The 24,670-nt window shown below is 36.1% G+C and overlaps 1 protein-coding gene across 1 annotated transcript in view; it reads right to left on the reverse strand.

Annotated features, from left to right (window-relative positions):
• Nucleotides 1–2,578: 2,578 nt before the first annotated feature.
• The window catches only part of LOC146157546 (polycystin-1-like protein 2), a 31,694-nt gene continuing 9,602 nt past the window's right edge, over nucleotides 2,579–24,670 (reverse strand). The window contains exons 13-37 of the mRNA XM_083388248.1: nucleotides 23,997–24,116; nucleotides 21,757–22,159; nucleotides 20,936–21,129; nucleotides 20,223–20,351; nucleotides 19,491–19,616; nucleotides 18,927–19,082; nucleotides 18,224–18,351; nucleotides 17,214–17,387; nucleotides 16,681–16,880; nucleotides 15,359–15,776; nucleotides 14,967–15,126; nucleotides 14,784–14,864; nucleotides 14,291–14,511; nucleotides 13,625–13,741; nucleotides 13,114–13,285; nucleotides 12,559–12,681; nucleotides 11,605–11,746; nucleotides 10,834–10,993; nucleotides 10,261–10,428; nucleotides 9,010–9,147; nucleotides 7,505–7,690; nucleotides 6,467–6,617; nucleotides 6,027–6,144; nucleotides 5,127–5,226; nucleotides 2,579–2,681 (exon numbers count right to left, since the gene is read on the reverse strand). Of these exons, the coding sequence (XP_083244374.1) occupies nucleotides 2,579–2,681; nucleotides 5,127–5,226; nucleotides 6,027–6,144; nucleotides 6,467–6,617; nucleotides 7,505–7,690; nucleotides 9,010–9,147; nucleotides 10,261–10,428; nucleotides 10,834–10,993; nucleotides 11,605–11,746; nucleotides 12,559–12,681; nucleotides 13,114–13,285; nucleotides 13,625–13,741; nucleotides 14,291–14,511; nucleotides 14,784–14,864; nucleotides 14,967–15,126; nucleotides 15,359–15,776; nucleotides 16,681–16,880; nucleotides 17,214–17,387; nucleotides 18,224–18,351; nucleotides 18,927–19,082; nucleotides 19,491–19,616; nucleotides 20,223–20,351; nucleotides 20,936–21,129; nucleotides 21,757–22,159; nucleotides 23,997–24,116 (4,188 nt within the window). The remainder of the gene's footprint in view (nucleotides 2,682–5,126; nucleotides 5,227–6,026; nucleotides 6,145–6,466; nucleotides 6,618–7,504; nucleotides 7,691–9,009; nucleotides 9,148–10,260; nucleotides 10,429–10,833; nucleotides 10,994–11,604; nucleotides 11,747–12,558; nucleotides 12,682–13,113; nucleotides 13,286–13,624; nucleotides 13,742–14,290; nucleotides 14,512–14,783; nucleotides 14,865–14,966; nucleotides 15,127–15,358; nucleotides 15,777–16,680; nucleotides 16,881–17,213; nucleotides 17,388–18,223; nucleotides 18,352–18,926; nucleotides 19,083–19,490; nucleotides 19,617–20,222; nucleotides 20,352–20,935; nucleotides 21,130–21,756; nucleotides 22,160–23,996; nucleotides 24,117–24,670) is intronic.

Raw genomic sequence — 24,670 nt, forward strand, 5'->3', positions numbered from 1 at the left:
TCGCTTTATTACGTAGGTGTACTGTGTATCCTCTTGTGGCAATTGAGCTTACTATGCCGCTTCCGCCGCCACATAAGCGCGGCTTTGCAGTAAGGCAACTAACGCACATTCTAGCTCTAGCTACTGTCTTCTGTTATTCATATACGCTGGGCTATCTTATCGATCAGTATACAGTGTGACTGGACAATGCCTTAGTGGCCAAATCTATGTATTTAGATGTGATTTGTTGACTTTTACTGTTATTTTAAGATCGATTCCCTCCAATGCTATTATATCCCCACAAGTCTATCTTAGCGTTTAATAACAATCGCGAATGCTGGTTGAAGTGTTCAGTTCTTGATATGAACATCACCTTGTATATATTTCAGTAAGCAAGCAACCTATCACCAAATGCTGATTACTTATGTGACGTTAAATTATTTTGCCAACCCAGAATGGACTAGAGAATTCAAGGCTTTGTTTTAAGACCAATTGCTACAATACGAAACGTAAAATGAGGCTACAGTATAATTAGCTGTACTGAGCAATACATATATATCTGTAACATGCTGAATCCTTAGCCCTCAGCTTAAAATGCATACATTTAAATTAAACCTTTGATGAACTAACCAACAGTATTTTAAGCTGTTGACGCCAAAAACAACACTAAGCAATATATTTTACATAAGCTGGACTCTTTGCGCTAAGGTGAAAATGCATATTCCAATTAAACCTCTGTTGAACTAAACAGCAACCTAAGACTGCACAGAACAAAATAGCGTTTCACAACTGCTGTTATTTGGCTTAATGTTCTGTAGAAGCGATGGTCCATTAGATCTGGCTGCCTTCAGTTCCGTTTTTTATATCTGATGTCTGAGGTCAATTTTGTTGCAGCCGCGGTGCTAAAATATTTATGCAATGGTGTCAGTTTTTCTACACAATGCATTATTCAGGCTCTTATTGTATCGCGAAATTAAGCTATAGAGCACTCCTTCGCATAAAAGTCTGTTTTACGACAGTTTGTATAGCCCTTTTAAAAGCAGCAGCCTAGTTGCTTTTTGCACCATATTGTAATACCATTTTTTCACTTTTCAGGTTGCACCAAAATAGGTTAAAAAAGTTTTAATTTTTTCTTTAAAAACTTAATTTGTCTTCACAAGTAGCTTTGCAAACTTTACATTATTAAACGACAAAATTATTTTATTTGGAATTAGTTTTCTTATAATATCTCACAAGATTAACGACTTTGATTTCGTATCAAAACCGTCACCAGACTAACTCCGGTCTGAATGTTTTTTCTTCAAATGCTATAAATAAAGCATATAAAACCCTCCGTAAGAGCCTACCTCAAATTACCCAATATGATTTTTGCCTCCAAAGCGTTCGTATAATGTTTAAACAGTATTAACTATACTGCTGACTATAAGCTAATGCTAACGTATTTATCATTATATAATAACGTCTATAATGCACGTTCAACCGTTACTATGTTACCTACTTTTATATATGATTAAATCACATTCTACATCAAATTGTAAAAACAAAACGGTGTGTAATTCTATAAAAGGGTGCATCGAACGATAACCTCGGGTTTACTTAGGTTACTTGTTGTAGACGTCCGGGTTAGATTTTGTGACGTCATCTGGAAATTTTTATGCGGCCGGAAAGGAAATTCTACTTTCTACCCTGATACGCAATGAATTACTTATTGAATATGCATTTCACTGTTACAGGAACTCATAATGCTGCTTAGGCGTAATATATGTTTCTTCAAAAAAACACACATCTGACCCTACACGTTACTTTTAAAAGTAATATTTGTACGACGCTCCAAAAAATATCTAGCACCTAACTAACTAAAGAAATTAAAGCACTGCTATCGCCTTACAAACCACTTCAACATTGAGATATCAGTCCATTGGGAGTAGGCAAGTCTGCAGTAGAGCTCATCTTGTGCTTGGTAAACAGGCGCACATCTTGGCTGTAGTGCCAAGTTTATAGCCTAACCTAACTACAATTGACTAGATATCTTCGGCATCGATTTTTGGATAATTAGACCCAGGCCTCTCGTATGTTTAATTCGTTAAGTGTCGTGGATGTTAGAAGAGTAAAACACCATTTTCTTTTAACGCACTTTTTTAACTAAACGCTTTTTTAGGGTACTTTTACAGGAGCCTTTATAACTTACATATGGGTGATTTTCACAAGTAGGGCCTACTGCTAGTTGTCAAAACGCATTGATAGCTAAAAATGACCTCATTTTTACCGCAGCCAAACAAGCTACAAAGGATGAAAATTGTCCTGTTTTATTATTACTGCAGCAAAATAAATGCTAAACTGAAATCTAAGGTGTCATACCAAACATTTTAAGCGCACCGTTTTCAGAGGCTTGAAATAATGCTTAAAAGCTTATTTACAATCTTCAAACAGCTTTAGGTTTACCGCAAGGACATACAGTAACATTAAACAAGCCATATGTCGACCAAAAGACGTGGAATCGATTTTAATTCGCTTTTGTCGTCCTAAAACCCCTTTCGTTTCGAAAAGGGGTTATATTGTCCCTAAAATACACAAATATGCTGAGTTTTAGCGACGCTGTCTATTTGCGTATGTAGGGCCCGGTTTTTAGCAGTTTGGCGTATTTTTCCGGCTGCTCTGTCTTCATTTTTTCGAGACGTTGGTCTTTGATGGTGAACAGCGACCTGAAAAATATAACCGAAAGTTTAAAAACTGTTTTAATATTAGTGAACCCCTAAATATGTTCTCTTTGTGGCTCCTTATCAGTTAAAAAAATTAAAAGCAACTTGAAACATCGTTATATAGCGGCGTATAAACTATTCGTTCTTTTTAATGATTTTGTGTCACCTTTTTATCGTTTTATACATTTATTTATTGATGAATTTCGGAGTCTTTGTTTTACTTTGAAAACATCAATTCAAGTTTTAAGTTGCCAAACCACTTGATGGTATCACATATATACTCTAAACTATAAAGCGGCTTTGTAACATCTTTAGGAACATTTAAGTTTTTTTTAATGTTCGGTTTGTGTTTCTCGCGCCCAACTCCCAGATAATAGTACACTGTTGGGTAAATGCGCAAGTGGCAATTATTTCATTTTTTACCGTTCCATTTGGGCTAAAGGTATCGATTTTATGGAAATCACTTATTTGTTGGCAAATTGGAATCGATGAATGACGTTTAAAAATCACCCGACTGTGAGATTGAAAACCTATTGCTAATTGACAGAAATGATACCGCTCTGACTTTTTGATATAAAGTTGCCTTAGCACTATGCTTAAATAGGTATATGCTAGAGTTCGGCTGTGTAGGTTTATTTAAAAAAAAAAGTAAACGTATTGCTTGTAGAGTTTGACAATATGCTTTTCATACGCATAAGTTTCAAATTACAAATGCCAATGTTCCGCTTAATTTTCATGTGTCTCTGACAGTATAGGTTTCTACCAAACGTTTTTAGCCCTGGCTGTAGCCTACGACATAAATAGTTTGACGTAGAATGAATATCAAAGGCAGATGTTGACAAATAATGAAAAATTTCCAAACGTTCAAAATATGCTACCTGCTACTGTATGGATACTAATTCATTCTACATCTTAAGTATTTTTTATTCTTAAAAAAAATGGGATTAACAAATTTCTCACCTAATTTGTTTTCTACCGAACGAAATTACGTTTTCAGTCGTGATTCTGTCTTTCAGCATGAGCTTGCTTTCACGATAACAGTTTTCCAGTATCGTGGCGTAGAAATTCACAAAAACCTTCGTGAAAATCGTGAAAAAAGCGAGCAAATAGAATCCACCCTGACTCGGATATTGATTCAGTAAATCAGAAGATGTAAATGCCTCCATTGAGAATCCTAAAACCTGGAAAAAAGTGTTGATGGGAATATTTTGATGTAATAGATGCCGAAGACATTTTTTGGTTAAATTTAAATTAATATATCCTACCGTCAATAAAAGATGCACACACATAGGTGTACAACAGCTGTTATCCAGCCCTTCTGAAGTTGTTGTTTGACCAACAATTACGGCTTACATTATCATAGTCACCGTAAGTCTTCAACAGACTAACCGAATCAGTCGATTAATTAGGGATATTCATGCAAGCAAGGCTAGTTGTTTTTCAAGCCTGGCTTTTGCATGAGAAATCCTTATTGATCGATTAAATCGGGGAGTTTGTCTAAGACTTACGTGTAGGCCTATATCTTACTGTACAATAAAAACAATGCTGTAAAATATGATGCTTTAGATTTTTAAAATTTAGATCAGTTGTCCGACCGGGATACCGCGGAACCCTTTTTGAATAGTCAGTGGTGCCTAGACTTATTTAAAAATCTTTGAAAATCTTACTGTTGCTCTATCGGTAAGCCACTTGAAACAACTTTGTGTACGATTAGAGTGCAATAAGTCATTTGATTAATTTCCTATGCTTGGAGTTCATTGCGCTTTTCTATTTACATTGATAGTGACATTAAACGGTAAACCACCTTGCAAAAATACCAGTAGGGTTGCCGCAATCTTATTATTATTTCTGAGGAGTGCCGTAAGCCATTAAAGGTTGAGAAACACTGATTTAGAAAGTAAACAAAACTTGATTTAATATGCCTTTGATTAGAACAAAATTAAGATATACAATTTTGAACCACCATTTAAAATGTATTAACCTAAATTAGAGTTTGCTAAAATCGCACTCAGGGAATTTTTACACATTGACGGTACTATATAGTACTATTATTCTATTGATACTCTACCTTAGGTAGAATCACATGGGAACTGTAAAACTTGCGACTCAATTGAGTTAATTTGGTTAGTGTTTCTCATGAATTGCCAAATTCTCCCAAGGGTCAACTAAAAGGCCGTAGCCTATTCGGCCAAATGGAAACGATAGATCAAAACTACACAGGTTGGACACTAGATCAATGTTGGTGCTTTAAAATGTAGCAACATGAAGATAAATCCATACGATGACAATACAATAGGATTTTTTTAATGGCTCAAATTAATGCAGCACCGCGTTAGGTCAATTAGCCCAACTTTGGTGATTTTAAAGTTGGGGAAAATAAAGACATACACAACATGCAGTCAATTCGATATTTTAGTATGCTGTTAATGGTTGCCTTAGGGCTCTTACTGTTGGGTGGAATGCGATTGGTTCGTAATTGTGTTACTTACAGACTGCATCGTCCGAACGTTCGTGCTGAAATCCACAGTGTCTGAGAACAGAATGACTCCTGAAATAGTGAACAACAATTAAATATTCCTGTTTGATAAAAATAGGTATTCCAGGCAACACGCAGATTAACATACTAGGTATTTAAGTGTTAGTTCACAATGCTATTTTGACTCCTCAAAACTGACAAATTATTTTTTTACTCCACTTAAAAACACTTAGATGTATAGAGTAATTATATATGCAGTACAATTTCTATCGATTTTGCTCATTGGCGATAATAATTGCGTTATTGGGCATCGGATAGGTAACCCTGCGTGTTCCCTTAAATATCGTTTATAGCAGCGTTTGTTAAACCACCGAACGCGACCAAAAACATGGTCGCCGTTTAGTTTGGTTGGATCACCAACTGCTGTAGTTTTATACGGTTTAAATTAAATAAGAGTAGTTTTATGATGTTAGATTCAATAAGATTTAATAAGATCAGTAGATTTCTCTAAGACGTGAAGAAATTGCGGAAGCGATACGAAGACATTTCGCTGATTATTTTAAAAAAATGTGACGTCATAAAGTTCTATCTAAACGTGACGTCATATAGTTTTAGTTACAAAATTTATTTTCGAGGATGCGATGAAACGAAAGACGCTTTTTATTATTTTTTTTTAACCTAATATTTGCTATTTTTCTTATGATTTCGCTGGTTAGAAAAGTTCAGTTAAAATAATTGGGTCGCCAAAGATTCACTGTTATACTTACGCTTAATATTTGGGTCGCCGAGAAAAAAGGTTGAGAAACACTGACTTAAAGGTATTGGAGTTAAATACAAAGTATCAGACTATAAGCAGTAATGTTAAAGCTTACCGACGTGGCAAAAGGCGCAGTAGAGAAAGAGCATGTATGCCGAGTGGCCGAACACTTCCAGTGCAGTTCGTCGCAAGGTGTGGTGCATCAGCACGAACTGCGTGTGGCCTTCGAGGATCTAAAAAATAGAATTGAAGTTGAAAGTTGCGTGTGACCTAGAGTTTAGAATCTTATGTAAGAGCTAAGTTCATTTTGCCAATAATTGGCCCTGAAGAGTCGGTTAATTTTTGTTAGTAAGTGAGGTAAACCATTTTAAATTGTAAGCGAAATTTTAAATTGTGTAAAAACCGATATTACTTGGTGTGGAGCCTAGTGAAAACAACTATGTTTGTAAAAGCTACAAATTTAAATTCACCTTTACGTTGTAGAGCACGTTACGACAATTTTTGTTTGTTTATTTTGTTAACAATCCCTGTATAAGCAACTTGAAATAAATTGACCTTAACTGTGTAGAGCATTGTGAAGAACACGCAGCCGGAGAGGAGACATCTTGTGATGTAATCGAACTTCGCAGCCGCGTGGAAGAGTTCAAATGTTCGGTGTGGGTGAGATTGGAAGTAGGCTTGCAAGGCGTGGTCTGTGTATGATGCTCTGCGTTACAAAGTGAGTAGGTGAATTCAAGCTACCTTTTCTTACAGTTTTGATTGTATGTTTACAGTTACACCAGGTTTTCCAACCTTTTATGGCTTGTGGCACCCCTCGGAAATAATAAATAGATTGTAGCGCCCTTACAATCGCGGATCTAGAAATTTTGTTTGAGATATTACGTCACAAAGTTTCGTCAAATGTGACGTCACAAAGTTTCGTCAAAATGTGACGTCATAAAGTTCTATCTATACGTGACGTCATAAAAAGGAACCTTATAAACAATACATCGTTTGTTTAGTTTGATCTTCAATACAAAATCTACAACGATGTTTTAGGTTCGAGCATATAGCAAAACGCCTTCATATCGTTTAAGTTGCAAACTTTATTTTCGAGGATACGATGAAACGAAAGGCGCCTTGGGGCTATGACACTTTTATTAAAATGGGCTAAGAAAATTTGCATTTATATTTTTTGGGGGGCATGGCCCACAAACACGGAGACGAAGACATGAATAATATGGAAAGCCAAATCAATATGCTATTGATGGTTCACTTTAGGGCTCTTATTAAGTTTAAATCCAAGCATTTACCTATCCCGGTTGAAAATCTGCGTATCCATGAGCTACACTTTCACAAGAAGGGTTACAACGTGAACTTAAAACAGATGTGAAAATCTCGCCATGCTACAAGCACTTGCTGAAGAAGCTAAACGTTATCGCTAATATATATTGCACGAGCAGCGTTAAGTGCCATTCACCCTGACGAAGGCGGCTTACATAGGTTGACAAAACGTTCGTAAAGAATTACAATTCTCAGAGGAGCTGTTTTTTTTTGATTAACATATACTACACTTGATTATGTGGAAATATATAACGCTATGTTGTAAGCTACCTGGTAAGATACATCGCCACAGCCGCTACTGACGTCATCAACGTGGTGACGTGTATGATGTTCCACACGCTGTGAAAGAACTCGTGTCGTTCCTCAACGATTTTGTTCGATATCTCGGTCAGGTTGTAGAAAACCATCGCGAGGATTAGATAGAGCGATATGTTCACAATAACGTCGGCTGTGGATCTAAATGCGAAAAAAATACTTTGCTCACGGTCGATAAGTCCGACAGGAGTGTTTCAAATCCTCATGACATCTGGCAAATATCTTAAAAAAGTCAAAAAGGTCGGGTAGATCGGCATCATCTTTTCTAAGATTTATTTTTTTAAGGTTAATGTATTTAACTGAAGATGGTACAAGCTCGTATCGAAACGTCTTAACCAAGGCTTTTTTACATCAAAATTCAAACTTAAGCTATCTTAAAAGAACTTTCGTACAATTTATGTAAATTATTTTCATTATTGCTCGCGGAGTTCCGTCTTATTCCTTCAATCAATGTTTAATTTCAATAGGGTAAACTAGAAAGAATGGCCTTTCTTTGCTATAGTGCTCCAAACAAAAATTTTAAACAAGAAAAAGGAAAATTTTGAGCCTTATTAAAAATCAAGCCCATGAGGTGATAAAAAAGTTTTTTGTGACTAGTTTATTTCTCACATTTAGGCATAAAATAGAGAGATGACCGTTTATTGCTAAAGTACTCCTCACAAAAATATTCTATAATTTTATAAAGAACAAAGTTTTAACTTTTAAGCCAGTGGTCGGCAACCTTTTTCTAGTCGCGGGCCACAACCAAACTTAGAAGGTCTTTGTGGGCCGCACAAAATGTTAACTAAGAATTGTGTTATTAAAATGTTAGAACAACTGTAAATCAGGCGGGGTTGGATATTTTTTGCACTTAAAACGTGTTAATTACTTTTACAGAGGCAGTAAAGTGTTGACGCAAAGCGCGAAAAAAAGGTTTGTTTGGTTTAAAATTCGAGTTCACATTTTCGTCATCCATACTACCAGTAAAAGTGTATTAGAAATAATTTTAGGAAACGCGATAACATTTAAAGTTAATCCTAGCTTAGTGTTTGTTAACCGTTTGAAGTCAAGGCGCACCAGGCGAGGAAAGCGAGCGCGATTTTTTGGGGGGGCTATACCAGTATTTATTTTAATTTTTCGCAAGTTTTATTACATTGCCGAAAATAAAAAAAAATGTAAAAAAATATATGTCCAATGTTTTTTAATTTGTTTTCCGTTTTTGCGCGACGCACTTGGCAGCCTTCTACGGCGCAAACCAAACGTAGAAGAAACATAATTTTTTGCAATTACGTAGTTAAAATAGTCAAAAAGTATGTGAAATAGACTCGTGTCTAATTTGTCAAAGAAGCGGCGGGATCCGGCCCGCGGGCCGTAGGTTGCCGACCCCTGTTTTAAGCCAATGAACGGAGATAACACAAGTTGTATAAGCCTGTTGGTAGTTTATTAGCCTTGCTACAGTTTTGTTTACTCCTTACGCTTACTGTATGTGATGACTTCTCATCAATGATAGGTTTATCCTCTTGTAAACCCTCCCAATGTTGTTTACCTCAATAGCGATGTTCACCACTGCGTAGTTTCGATACACTGCGTTGTACACAACAGCCTCCATCATTACAAGCCTACACATACATTATAAAAATGTCATCAAAATACACTATGTAAGTAAAATAAAAAAACAAAATCCAATATTTTAAATGTGCTATGATAATTAATTTACGTCTCATATTAACTGATGATGATACAAGCTCGTTTTGTAACGTCTTAAGAATTTTGAAAATTTATGTTCAAAAGTTGTTTTTTTTTCATAAAAATACATTTCAAAGTGACGTCATCGTTTTTGTGATGGCGTCATCAAAAAAATTTTTTCACGTAACTTGCAGAAAAACTCAAGAGGAACAAGCCAGAGAAACTTATTGGCTATCTTCTAAGAATTTTGCAGGAAAAGTCATAAAGCAGCACCCGATCAAAACTTGAGATTTAGCGAAAAAGAATTCAGCAGTTAAAGGGTTAAGCAAGTTGGTGTCGATCTACTCGACCTTTTTGTTTTTCAAATTTATTATCGAGCTACAATACAGGTTCGTGCATAGTGTACTAAAATTGACAAAATACATTATATAAATAAAATAAATGAATCAAAACCAAATAATTTAAATGGGACATAGCTTTGTCGTTTTCACAAACATTTTTCGGGAAATTCATTTCGATCCAATATTACCGGACAATTTTCGTACGCCGGTATTTTCTCTATTTAGGAACAAATTGCATTATTGATATCATGGAGTCTATTAAAACATTGACCTGATATAAATTATATAAGGGGTTCTTCTGACAAATATGTATTCAGTGCCGACGTTTCGATTACCTATACGAGTATACGGGTAATCTTTTTCAGTGCAATAAACTTGTAACTTTACAGAAAGGTATAAATATATATACAGTCAGTCAAAAGACGAAAAACCAAGATGGCAGAACGAGGCGAAAAAGGAAAACAAGGCGCGAATAACGGGACTTGATATAAGTTGTATAATTGACTAAAACGGTAGTGTTAATTAAATTAGAAGAACTGTGCCTCAAGTTAACTTAGAAATTGCATTTAAAGATGACTTCAGTCCAAAAGATCATTTTACTCTTAATTTATAAATAGGCCACGACTGCGATCTTTCTGCAATCAGTTCTTCGAAAGAACTTTGGTTAGCCGGTGTTTAACGAATAACACGAGCAACATGACTTACCTGGTGTACTTGTCCACCCAGTTGTTGTGCTTCAGTGCTTCTGTTTGCTTGGTTATGTCCGCTTTTTGTTTGGGTAGCGTGAAGTAGTAACCACCTGCGTTGTAAGTCGCGTATTCACCGATAAATTCGTTGAACCAGGCAGTTGCAACACTTGTATAGTTCCAAGCACTTCGACATAAAACAAATAAGTACGATAGGTTTGGTGCAACTGGTCTTTCGTTAACAAAAATTTGATGATTGCACAATGAGGATGTAAGCCATATTACACATAAAGGTTGTTATTATTTTGATTGAAAAGACATTGGTTTTTGGCCTTGTAATTATGGGAATGGTTATTATCGAAATCAGTCGACCAACTAAGGATTGTAGTGTAGTCAAGGCCAGGCTTGGCGGTGAGGTTCGAGCTTGAAACTCATAATAATCTTATCATTTTAGGAGCAATGCTTATGTGTAATCAAAGCGGTTAAGAGTTTTAATGCCGCAGTTTACAAATGTTTGTCCACCAATAAAAAATAGATCAAGGTTTTTGTGTGTTTCACATGTACGAAACGCCCGAGAAAACATTGAAAATACCTTGTAGCGACGTCGTCAAACGAGCTTTGCAGTCCCACGGTCGACCAGCCAGGTTGGTATTCGCCTATATCCTGTGCGTTGTTTGTGTACGCAATCGTGCATTCTCTCCAAAAGTCCATGTTCACTTGCTTGAGGGTGGACGCGTGTGGACAGGGGAGACCTAAATTCCAACCGCAAAACCGTTGTGGTAAAATGGCTAGACTGGAGACTCTTTAGAGGTTAGAGTCAATACAAATCCTACGCAGAAGTTGGTATAGCGTTTGGGGCCTTATTATTTATTTGTACGCTTTGCTGAACATTAATCATTTTAAGTTTATGTTGATAGGAATTTGGTCATGCTGAAAATGACAAGGGCTTTAATTGAAACGTTTGCTACTTCAATTTGTCTACCTATTCTTCATTTACATAGATAGAATAAATGTTAGGCAAGATAAACTATTTTTTGTTACGCTTTGCTGAACGAGTATTTTATTCTAAGTTTTGAGTTTGTTATTTTAGACTAAAGCACATTATTTAAATGGCTGGAGTAAATTTAGAAAAAAAAAATCCCTTTCTTTGTTTTGCTAACATATTACTTTTCAACATCAATAGGTCAAAAAAGTTATTGCATCGTAAATCCTTTCTGAAATTTCCCTTTAAGGTGAAATACAAATCTGTTTTTAAAAGTGTTAATACACAGTATGTAAGTCGAAAGATGTTTGCTGACAATTCAGCCCTGAAAGTAATAACAATACGCCAATTTGAGGTCTATTGTGGCTCTTTCTAATTTACCTCCAACCACTCTTTTCTGTCTCAGCCGAGGCCATCCAATAAACACGATTTGTTCGTCGGTGAAGAACTCCTTGTGTTCGCGCGTCATTGTTTCAGCTAATGTCGTCATCGTCCAAGTGTACACGTCATCGCGTGACGAAATCTGACCGAACAAATACATGTTAGTGAGAGGTACACAAAAAAACATAACGACAAAAGTCCACGCTCCTAAGTACAAATCTAACATTCTGGGTGATAAAGGTGGCGTGTTAAGAAAGATTAGTCAGTGGCTTATATTGTATGTTGAAAAATGAATAAAGAGTTGTTGAAACGTTTCCAATGATACCTACTTTTGTATGGGCTTTGATATTCATTCTACGTCTTACTACAACCTCCAGCCACTATCTTAAGATTTATTTGAAACTTCCTAAATGCTAGCTACTTTTGTATGGACTTTATTCTCTCACTACAGTCTCCAACCATTAAGGGGCGCTGTATTGCTACCTTGAATCACAACATAAAGACAAAAGTCCAGTCCATGCTATGAACGAATCTTACTATCTCTGTGAAAAGTTGTTCTGTATAGGTGGCTTATTGTTGTTGAAAAATGAGTGAAGAGTTATTCGAAACGTTCAAATTGATTTCTACTTTTGTGTATTACTACTACTTTGCTCTCGTGCTTTCTATACGTTCGTATTTTATTCCTACATTGACCTAATGAACCACCGATGTGCAAAAGTTTGTAAACACCGATGTGCGAAAGTTTTTTTGTATGTTCGTACGACAATAAGTTTATACAATTTTCAAACTTTTATCTTTTTGTTAGTATTATGTGTTATGTTCAAGGACAAGATTCTGTTGTTAAAAAATATACCAAGTCTATGTTCATACATAATTATTATTTTAACAGTGCAACCTTAATGGAAAAAGTTGCCAAAGATGCCAATGCCTGCCGCCGAAAGTCCTTATGCTTACCTGATTCAAGCCATCTCTAAACATAATGTCCAGAGTGTGACCAAAGTGATACAATCTTGTGCCCCGTTGACCAAAAGATGCCACAAGCAGTAGGATAAGGTAGATTATGTGAACTGACAGTTTCTGAAATCACAAAAAAATGAATTTTGTTCTCGTGTTGTTCACGCACTTCCGTGTTGTCCTAACTAAATATTTCACCCAAAACAGCTTCTCATTCGGAATTATTGTCGTCCTTTTATTGCAAAGACAGGCCTAGCCTATATATTTCTGTAAACGCTTAACTTTTTATTTAGGGGTTGGCAACCTACGGCCAGTGGGCCGGTTCCAGAATTTTTGGACATTTTAACTCTGCCAATTTAAACCAAACAAACACACTTTTAAAAAACACAATGTAAAATAACAAACTTGCTAGTAAAAATTTACAACGGCCAAAAATTACTTAGATAAGTTTGTTTTAGAAATATAGCACTTTAAGCCGTTTTTTCACCTCCGCGCACCATACATAGTTCTCAATATCTGTTTATTTATATAAACTTATTTCAGTCCTAAAACTACCTTAATTCTTCTTTTAACCTTTCTTTCCTTTTGTCTTACAAGTTCTCCCTTATGTATGAGCTCTTCAGTAGGTGGGAGATAAGACTGGTCTGTCTTACGCATTCTATTTTGCCTCATTTGTTCCTTAATGGGGTGATTATACACAGGAGTGGACTCTGCTATTGAATCTATACTCGAAGTATGTATATAGCTGATGTTAGTTTGTGGAAATAAATAGCTGATGTTAGTTTGTGAAAAATAGCTGATTTTAGTTTGTGAAAAAAGCTGATGTTATCTTGTGAAGAAACTAATGCGCTCGGGTATAAATGTTACAAACAAGTAAACAATTTCATCTCATTCTGCAAAGCTGTGAATGCACTTGGTCTTACTCTTATCTGTTTCTATTTACTTTAAAAACGGTGTCAATTTTAGTTTGTTTTTTTTTTGCTGAAAAACTAATCTACAATTAAGTCGACCTGACGAAAACACTGATTGATGTTCGTAACCTGAATAAAATCCACAGGGCGCCAACCAATCTGACAACTGTGACTTCCCGTCGTAAAGAGCCGCTGCAAATGCAAGGATGACAGCTTTCGCTGTTTCCAGAAAAAATAACTGCTCCAAGATGCCAGATATCACAGAGACAAACCTGAAATAATGAAAAAAGTTCTTTGGAAGCGTCGTTACCAAACATTTATTTGTATATGCCCTTAAGAACCCCACAAACCCAACTGTTTTATGAAATATACAATAACACTGCTAAGTTGTTCATTATCACCTACGGTTCGTTCACGTTATAACAATATTAAACATGTTTATCACATTTCATCTAAAATCCAAAGGTTATGGACGTTATAAAATTACTACTATACCTTAAACGACGTAAGCGTAAACTAAAACCAAACTTTTCAAAAACAAAAGACTTATTCCGTTTTTAAAGTGAGACAGTACCATATTGAACATTCTAATATTTTTCACTTAAAAAATCCCAATATAATGTAGCATAACCGACGTTATAAATTTATCACCTACGTTAAACAACATACAATAAACTAAAATTTATCAATAACTTAAAAAAAATGATTTTTTGCGTATTATGAGTTGAGACAATTCTTTGCGTATAATGAGTTTGAGAAAAAAGCTTATTTGCCTATAATGAGTTGAGATGTACAATTGCACATCATTTCAGCAAACCAACCATTCTGTTCCCATTTCTGGCCCTTCTCTTATTCCAAGCAATATACAAAAAACGATAGAAGTGACGATAAGTGCTGAGGTAAGACACCATCCAAGCAGACTAAGAAGTATGTGGAAAAGTGTATTGCCTTTCTTCATAGCACCACCGCTATTCTTCTGCAGAATATACATTGACGAAGAGGATCTGTATGGAATAAAGAAGGTATGGAAGTTGTTGCGTTTCTTTTAAAAATTGTGAGTTATAAATATGCAAACTCAAACTACTTCAGTCACTGCTGCTGGGAGGTTTGTGTTTTATGTGCGCCCACAATACACATCGACTGCTTACATTAAAAACATCCATATAATATAAATAAATTACAATGTTTGTAAAAAAAGTTAAAGTATTGTGTTTGTAAACTCCAACCATGTCATAACCATTATATCAATGTTCAAATATCGATCATCCAAAAAATTGAAAACTTTAAAGGAATACCAAAAAATACTGTGTTTACACGTGATACTATCGAACTATTATCGCTTAGTTCTGGGGAGCCGGAGCTGGGGCCCGGAGATATTGATATGTGAAGGCCGGGCTAGAGTCATTTTTAATGTATTTGCGGGGCGTTGTGGTGAATTTCAAGAGATTAAGATGAAAACTACCAAACAGTACAGTTTGGCAATTGTAACTCTGTCACATTGGATGACGTTTCATCGCTGGAATCGTACCAGAAGTCGCTTAGATAGTCGTCATACGATGACGTGTCAAAATCCCTGATGTCCACTTTGCCCCCGTGGGAATGTGACAAGCGGAATATTGCTTCCACGAAAATTACGATCGGGAGACAGATTGCGGCGCTTTGAAGTCAAGAGCTTAAGATGAAAACTACCAAACAGTTTAGTTTGGCAATTGTAACTTAATTTAGCCTGATCTAAGGCCACTTAAAAAAATACCACTACGGAACCATTGGCTAAGTGTTAAATGGCTCCGAAACTGTTTAATGGCAGCCGGAGAAAATGCTGTCTTACTGTGGCTTTCCAGCCGTGGTATCACATGCATATTTATTTCTCGTAGAACGAGCACAACTACCTTGCCGATGGAAAAAAGGCAGCGTCTTTTTTCTCGTCATTCAACTGACTCGTCGATTCAGAGACTTTTACATCGTTCACAGTCTCAGCAGCCGTGAATTCCAACACGACACTGTTAGTGTCCGTTTCACACTTCGTCTCCGACCCAGTTGCTTTAAACTCTTCAGATTCGCTAGCCGTGGTGTCAGTGTCAGAGCCTTGCGACGAATGGTCATCATCACTCGAGATTTGGCCGCCATTTTCTGTCACATTGGATGACGTTTCATCGCTGGATTCGTACCAAAAGTCGCTTACATCGTCTTCATACGATGATGTGTCAAAATCCCTGATGTCCACTTTGCCCCCATGGAAATGTGACAAGCGGAATATTGCTTCCACGAAAATTACGATCGGGAGACAGATTGCGGCACTTTGAAGTCCTAAAACATAACATACAGTGATATATTTGATCCTAAAACACAACCATGGAAGTATAACCATCACAAGCAGGTCGTATTGTAATGGTCATTTTTTTCGCACAACTGTGCTTCATCAGAAATAATAAAATGCAGAGTTTAAAGATTTATTCTACACATCAATTCAATTTCCTAACTTTAAATTAAACTGTTTGTTTTTTACTATGGTCAGATAACTGCAACATCTCGAATATTATTTATGGCTTAAAAAAAACAGCAGCATTTAAATGTTAGAAGTTTCATCGGAATGATTCATCCAACATTATTGCTTCGATGATTTACCTTAAATGTAATGGCCAAGATTTTATTACCGTATAGATCTTTTAACCGATATTGAAGTCGCCATATCTATTTCTTCCTAAAGATAGTGTCGATTTTCGTGACCTATTTGGCTTTAAATTGTTGCTCACAAATCAATCTAAATAACAGATCCGCATCCAGTGTTTTTCAGTTTAGGAACCCCTGGCATTACCTATAGCCACGTCGCTCCATTTGAAGGGGTAATATGCGAGTTGTGCCTTTACCTCAAACTTAATGACCAAGATTTTGAAAAAGGCTTTACAAAGAGAAGCGTGATCTAACGGCGCTCTAAAGCCGAGAAAATTTGCAAAAACACAATTAAATCATTACATTATTAATCACATAGAGTGAAAACCGCAGTATCTCTTACCAACGGCCACATCGCTCCATTTGAAGGAGTAGCATGCAAGTTGTGCCGTTACCTCAAACTTAATGACCAAGATTTTGAAAAAAGCTTTACAAAGAGAAGCGTGGTTTAACGGCGCTCTAAGACCGAGAAAATTTGCAAAAACACAATTAAATCATTACAATTTTAATCACATACAGTGAAAACCGCAGTATCTCTTACCAACGGCCACATCGCTCCATTTGAAGGAGTAGTATGCAAGTTGTGCTGTGAGTCCCGTTCTGTTGGTGTTTTCCACGTGGAAGAGCAGACTTGCCAGCATGATTGCGAACACGTGAGCACAACAACACGATATCCTCTCAAGTCTTGTCAGGTATAAAACGTCCCAGGGTCGCATACCGAACAAAGAGTACAGCAGATGCCTGGAAAAGCAAAGGTGAGTAAATTTGTTGTTGATTATGTAACACTTTTGCTTCGTTAAGCAAATACAACGCCATGCATAAAATTAACGGTGGATAATTTTTGTTTGTAGATTGTGTGTGTATATTCTAGAAACAACTTGCTCTATATTGTGTGCCTTCTAAAAATCCAAATATATGTTCTGGGAGCATTACGCGGATTCGGTTATTAGCGAGATTTATCTCGCATTTGTTATTTTACTCTATAGGAGTCCTGGAACTTAAATCATTAAACCAATCCAAATACCGCATTATGTTTTCTTTCAAATCTATGGCACTTGTGACGTAACAACGAACCTGTCTCTGAGGTAATTCTCGCACTTTACTCTGAACCTCGACCTGTAGGATTGAACAAGCTTTTCACTCGCAACTGCAAAGATTCGATCGCAAACTCGATCCAACCAGGAATAACAGAAAAAGAAGAAGCACTTTCCGGTACTTGCCTCTTGCACAACGATACGCTGCAAATACCTGCAAGGTTTTTAAGTTTTTTTTAACTTTCATTTGTGGCAGTGGTTCTTAACCGGGGTGCCGCGGCACTCTAGGGTTCCATTTTTAACGCTCAAGGGTGCCGAGAGATATATTTTTAATTCTTTAGGATTCCAACGTTTGCTCTGGTGAGCTTCTTGATACAATTTTTTGTGTACGATAAAAGTTCCAAAAATTAGGGAGGCTTTTCAACCTTGTTGCACAGTTAATGTGCTGTTGCAATGTCGTTTATCGTAACGTTACAGTTAACCAGTCAGCGAAAATGCGAGCAAGGATGCTGCGAACTATTTATAATTTCTGTGGGGTGTTGCAAGCCAAGAAAGGTTGGGAACCACTAATTTATGGCAAATCAAAACCTTTAATTTTTAAACAAACTTTGCTCAGAAATATTTCTTTGCTCGCAACAAAACGCTTTTCTACTAATCTTTTTAGATATTAGTGTTTTCAACGCTTAAAAATCCGATTTTTAATTCAGAATTACCTCAAGTCCTCAAGCACGAAAAATATTTACCTTGCACTGACACTTCTGTACATTTCAATAAACATATCGCCATTTTAACCGATGTTTCTTTATATTAGCGATAACTTAGTAGAAATGTAAAAATTATACAATGACGGTTGTAAAATTAACTTTAAATTACGTTTTAAATTGACGGATTCGGTATGTAGATTTGCTGCCAGAGAATTTAGTAAAATTAACAGTATACCTAATAGTAAATACGTGCTACTTAAATGTGGTTGTTTAAAGTATTCCCAATTTTGCATGGCTTGTTTTGCCTGTTAAAGGAGTCAGTTTATTCTACTTTCTTTGTTTTTACCATTCTGGGCTCTCTCCATTGCAATCGTGCCACGCTCGAATGGCCACGAGATCACCCAGCGATCCTGGCGTTTTAATCAGCACAGTAATGACGCTTCCGCGAGCGAGATACTTCTCACCCGTGCCTTTCTGTAAAATAATAAGTTTGAGGCATAATTAGGTATTTTGAAAAATATTCCTTCCTTACAAGCCCAAACACTTGTTAGGTCCTCCTCAGAAAAAAACACAAATTATTCTACCTTTTTTCATTTATTACTTCGATGCTGACACAAAAAAATGAAAAGCAAACCTACAGGAAAGGAGCCGACCAAATTAAACAAAAATATGTAAAATTGCAACATACACATCTGCGCTAAAAGCTTAGACTTTATCCTCTGAAACTTGAGTTTTGTTAAACGTATGACGTAGGTATTTATTTCATAACCATGTAAAAATGTGTGCATTGGTGTATATTTCTTAAATGGCTGTACCTGTGAAGAAACAATAGACTTAGATTATGGACTTAATAGACTCTTTATAATACCAGTCATTACAGTTAAATAAGCTTTTTATCATATTTAACTGATTAAATAACTTCTTTCTTATCTATTTTTCCTCCCCAATTCCTCCCCGGAAGAAATTACCTCCCCAAACTTAAAAATTCCCCCCTATTGGAGCCAAGTGGCTGAGTTAAACACTCCAATACTTGAGAAACACTTACTTACCTGTATCAGATGAATCCTACTTTTGCCCTTGGTTCCGATCAAGGTCATCGCCACCGACGCGGTCGTTCCCGCGTATCTTCGACTCCCGGTATAGATTGTGACGTAATAAGTGTGATCGTCGAAAGGTGAATTGTCACCAGGTTCGACAAAGAACATCTGGATAATATTAAGCAAAAATACTTCACAAGGTCGATCGGTAATATAAATGTGTGTTTAAATAACTTAATTGCGTATTTTATGATTTGGGCGGTTATGTTTTGACTTGAAAAAAAAGGTCAACATTTTATCAAAATTTACACCTTTGGTCAAAATTGTTTAAAGTCAATATCGTTTACACAAAGCAAAAAAAATTGTTTACACGATTAACAAAAACTGTATTGAGCACTTTTTTGGTTAAGTTCAATATTTTACCAAATTTAGTTTTGAATAACATCCGACAAAATTTAATTAAATTATATTTCCATTAGAGCAGTAGCGGTGAACATGGACCAGTAAAATTACCGACACAGGCCTGGCTTAAGGCATTAGTTTCAGCTCGACCTTGTCCTTTTATTAAGTACTAACGTTCATGTCCGTTTGACTTCGACTTCTCAGCCAAACAAAGAGCATCAGATAAACCACCAATGCACTGGCCACCACGCAAACGTACATTGGGTTGCCGAGCACTTCGTTCAACCAGCTTTCTAGAAACTGTACGAATACAATAGTTGTATAGCTTGAAATAAATTTTTTTTTTAAGCCAAAAAGGTCGAGCAGATCGGTTAACTGAAGATGATTCAAGCTCGTATCGAAATGTCTTAATTATCAAGATGATGTCGAGCTACTCGACCTTTTTGGCTCTGAAATTTATTATCAAGCTACATTACAGATCCGTGCATAGTGTATCCAATTAGTTGTCTACTTGTTTTTAAAAAATCTTAAGAAACACTTATTTTATCTTACCGATCAATAGAATATTCCTAAATAGCCTCTGAATCTTTCGAAGCTTAAAGACTACAGTAGTGTTGTAATGACCGAGGACAATCACTCGCCTAAGTGCTTTTAAGTCATTGTTTTCAAATGATTTGGACACCGATAACTTGCCCCTAGCAAGTTACATCTAAAATGAAATCACGACAACATTTTTTCGAGACATTCTCAAATAGAAAGAAACGTCTCCACTTAAATAAAACGTATCAATAGAAATAAATGCCTTCACGATTTCTGAATCAATCTTGAAAAATGGTTCCTTATTCCCATATTGGCCACTGGACAAATGCCCTTTTAATGTGACTGCGTTTTGTTTGTTTCTTCTACCTGATTTTCTTCGGCAACCATTTTGTAGTGATCTACTTTTGAAGCAACTATCCCGTTCACATTTCCAACGTTGGACGAATGTTGTAAAGGCCGAAAGGTTCGGCATTGACAAGTATGATCTTCGCTCATCTGAAAGTAAAACATCAAAAGCAAAGTAAGTCAAGTTTAGTTACTTTAAACTAATTTTAACTTTTGGCCACCGATTTATTATTGATAACCACACTACCTAATCTATATTGTTTTTCAACCCATGGGTCGCGGCTTAACATTTGGTCGCCCTTTAATTAGGTTTGGGTGGCCGACCGCAGTATATTTTTTTTGCAAAGATGTTTTGAGATTGTTTCTTGGAAAGATTGCTCCTAAGTTTAAGACAATTCAGAAATATTACGAAGACATAGCTCAAATTATACAAGTTTGAATTTTTTTATGCTATTGTTAAATTTGTGTGTTGTTCAGTTTAAGCCTACAAATAGTTCAGTGAAGATAAAAGCTTTGCTATTGTATATACGCTTAGTGTTTGGTCACGAAAATATTGAGAAATACTAATTTAATCTATAACCATAGAAGTATAAACAAAATGCAGTCATTTATGATGAAGATTCTTTAAAATTACGTTTATAAACTAATTGCAATAGAGTAGTAAAAAATCTAAAAAAAAACATACCAATTTATATTTCATTCTTTAAATATTTCGCGCTACAATATGACGTCACCTTGCAACCGGAAGTGTCCCAATCGTTTGTGACGTCATTCCATGCGTAACACCGCGGCTCGTAAACCCTGAGTTTGATTTCTATGGCGCTGCGACGTCGAAAGTAAACAGAGCCCAAGTCAACTCTAGCAGAAACACGGAAAGTTCTGGAAGCTCTGAGCAGATCAAGCGGGATCGTCAATGACTTCTTTGAACCTGAAATGTTGATATATATAAGCTAAAACACTTTAGAAAGTAAGGAACCTCCCGCAGACAATGTAAAAGAGATTCTTGTTTTCGTATCCAAAGATCTTAAGACTGTTTATAAAAACAGATAAAAGATCAAATCATTTCTTAAAATTTACAGAAATGATTTTATTTTGGCGCTGATCTATAATTCTGCCACTTATATTAGATACAGTAACGAAACCAGTCGTTAAAATTGAAATTGCAAACTACGAGATTAAGTATAATAATACTTGACCCACCCAAACCCAAACCTAACATGCACCAAAACCAAAATGATGTGCGTTGACCTAATATTTCTTGAACGCTGCGCTGGGAAATTAGCCCAAACCCGGGTGAGCATAAACTGTTTTTTTGCTTCGGGGCGTTATAGCATCATTTTGGGTTAGGGTCAGTTATTGAAGACTTGCGAAATTAATTTAGTTTTTGGGAGTTCGATTCGAATCCCACCGCAGGCTATTACGCTTTTCTAACCTTACTTTGCTCGCATTAAATTGCTCAGAAACGTTACATGAAAATAAACCCTTGTAAGCTTTTGCAGAAAAACTCTGAGTAAGCCTCCAGTAATCATATTTTTTCTAGTTAAGTCGTGATTACCGAACGGGAAAAATCGCTTCCGTATAATTGCCCTATTATCGTCGTCCAAGTCTGTCAAGTTGAACTCCAGGTTCCTCACAAAACTGTTCGGGTTCTGGAAGTCAAAAGCTAGCACCGAATCGTTTGCACTTTGTGCCCCAACACCACGCGTCACAATCAGACTCCCTGTTGCGTCACTGCGACACTTTGTGACGTCACAGTTGCTGGTGATGTGAAGGCGGAGCACTGAAACTTGCTGGTTGAATTTGTTTGTGATGGGAAAGCGAACTGGTAGAATGCTGGATGTTTCTGGTGGAATGCGCTGTTGGTTTCGGCAACCTGTGGTCAGTGAAATCACCTGGACTTCGTCAACTTTGCTGGTTGAAGTGTTGAAGTTCATAAGGGTCCCGCCCATGGTAATGATCTAATTGATTTAAAATAAATTTCTGTGCTTAATAGCTAACAGTTTTGTTCTTATTTAGACATGTTAAAACATACTTATTAATTGCTTTCAACTTAATTTGTTATTTTGTGTTGTGTATTAATGCTGGTGAAACATCACTAAAATCAGGTCTTGGTAATTAGCAATTTCGGAAACCGATTTATTTTAATGAAGAGAGATCTTATATAAAACAAATATATGTATATAAGGTCATATATATAAATTCCTATTAAAAAAAAAAAAAACTTTTTACAAAGCTAAGACTTCGATTCACTCCGATTTTTACCATCAAAGCCGCAAGTGTAGGACCAAACATATTATGTAAAATATACCACTCTTTATGCTTTAAAAATACCAACATATTGTATTTAGAAAATATACCACTTTGTGTATATTACTAGTTAAAGAATAGCACTACCAACCTCCATATTTAAGCAGTCCGCTGGAAATAGTTGGTTTATGTTGGAGACGACGACATCGTTTACCGAAAATTCTTTGCCTACAAACAAAAAATCATAATGCGAAACCCTGTGTTAATAAATGCGCTTATTTGTATAGCATTTGACTAGAACAAATTTTACTGGTGCGAGCCTCACCTATTTGTGTTGTTCTGGCCGCAAATGATTGGATCGCTTTATTACGAAGTAAAATTCGTGCTTCTCCTGGCAGTACTTCGGTCGTTAGATGTCGCACGAGAGCAGCTATCAAGAGCGAGCCTCTGATCTGATTAAAGGGAATTGCATGTTCAGGGGTGATAAATAAATGACTTTATGAAGTGCACAAATATTCGCTTTTTCTTTGATATTGTGCGTTAAAAGTGAGAAAAAACTCATAAATATATTTGACCCAAAATAAATTGGATGTTCCACGATTAGGTTAATTTAATTTATCTTTTAGAAAATGTCTTGTAAATAGTCGAAGTTGCTTATTTTACAAAAGCATGTCATACAATAGATCGATAGACTATACCTATCATGTTCCTATTAATAGTTAAAACGTTGTTATTTAGTCTTGGTTTGGTTGTCGTTTTTGCCCTATTTAAAAACTTTTGGTTGTCGTTTTTGCCCTATTTTAAAGTCCGGTGACTATGTTGACAAATTTCGAAGCTTGACAGCTTTAAATAGACTGTTTTAACGGTGCGACTTTAATTTCATTTTTGTTTTTATATTACAAGGATGTGGTAATATTTATATTTGCTTTACTGGCACAAAAACAGACAACTTACTGATGTTTGAGCGTCGCTTGTTTTCAAAACTTGCGTCATTAGAAACGTAGATTCCAAAACAAGAGAAGAGATGTTTCGAAGCTTGACCATCTTACCTGATACAATGTGACCCTCCATGTATTGTATCTTGTCGAGGACTTTATTCTGTTTCTCGATACTACTTCGTTAAACAGAGAAAATGCAAAAATGTAGCAGTATTTTAAGCTAATATATGTGTTGCTAAATTTGTCGGTAAATAGTCTTCTACGACTTACAAACTTATAGAGGTTACAAGCATATAAATTAATATGAATATTCACATTTTAATGGTTTATTTTAGACGTGGTTCCCTTTTCTGGTCGCCAGCCGTAAATTTTAGTGACAAAAACTCACGACATATAAAATTATATTTACTTTATTTTTTGATAAACTCAACCAAACAGATACTGGCGTACCACTAGTGGTCTGTGTCACACTATGAAATCCAACTTTAAATAAAAACCAAAATACAAAGCTATAAACGCAAAATGTTATATAGATATATAATAGATTTTTATTTAAGTAATAATAATTTTTACCATTAACCGCGAATCTACTTTTAGTGCTACGTCATACCAACATGACGTCAGTCCAATTTCCTCCATGTTTCGTCACGCTTTGGTAAATGTTAAGAAACTGAAGAGAAGTTTCCAAGGTGGTTGGCTGTAGTTGGTCAAGACTTGTTATGATTTCTTCCTGCAAATAGCGCATTTGCTATGAATCCTATATTTTCATAATTCGCGCTAAACTACATTGATGTAACATCTAAACCCCTGTGGTTCTTTTTATTCTGGTACACTATCCTGCTAATGTTTAGCCAGGTGCGCCTAACTTGGGTGTGCAGAGCGCTTTTACGCCCTGAATTCCTCGTGGTGATTGGTTTATTGTATATGTTTCATGTGGGTTTAGTTTGCCCAATATAAACTCGGGCTTTGCGATACATCTTGCTATATTTCGTTTGGTAACTATATTACCTTAGAATGTAAATATAACATTAATCTGCGGCGCCAATGCCATTTTACTATCGAACCAGTACCGATAACTTGGAATAAGTCATCTGCACATAAAACTTCATTTCCTTTATTGACGCTGGTCCTACCAATCCTACCACAATTATTAAATCAGCGCACTTATTTGGGTTAGGGTGCGAGTTAGCGTTTGTGTGTGGGTTGGTCAAGCATTAGTGTATTCATTATTTAGTAGTATTACTTAACCTACCCTAACCCAAATAATGTGCGCTGTGGTAGGAT

Source organism: Ascidiella aspersa, chromosome 4, assembly GCF_963924565.1.
Source record: "Ascidiella aspersa chromosome 4, kaAscAspe10.2, whole genome shotgun sequence".
Classification (NCBI taxonomy): domain Eukaryota; kingdom Metazoa; phylum Chordata; class Ascidiacea; order Phlebobranchia; family Ascidiidae; genus Ascidiella; species Ascidiella aspersa.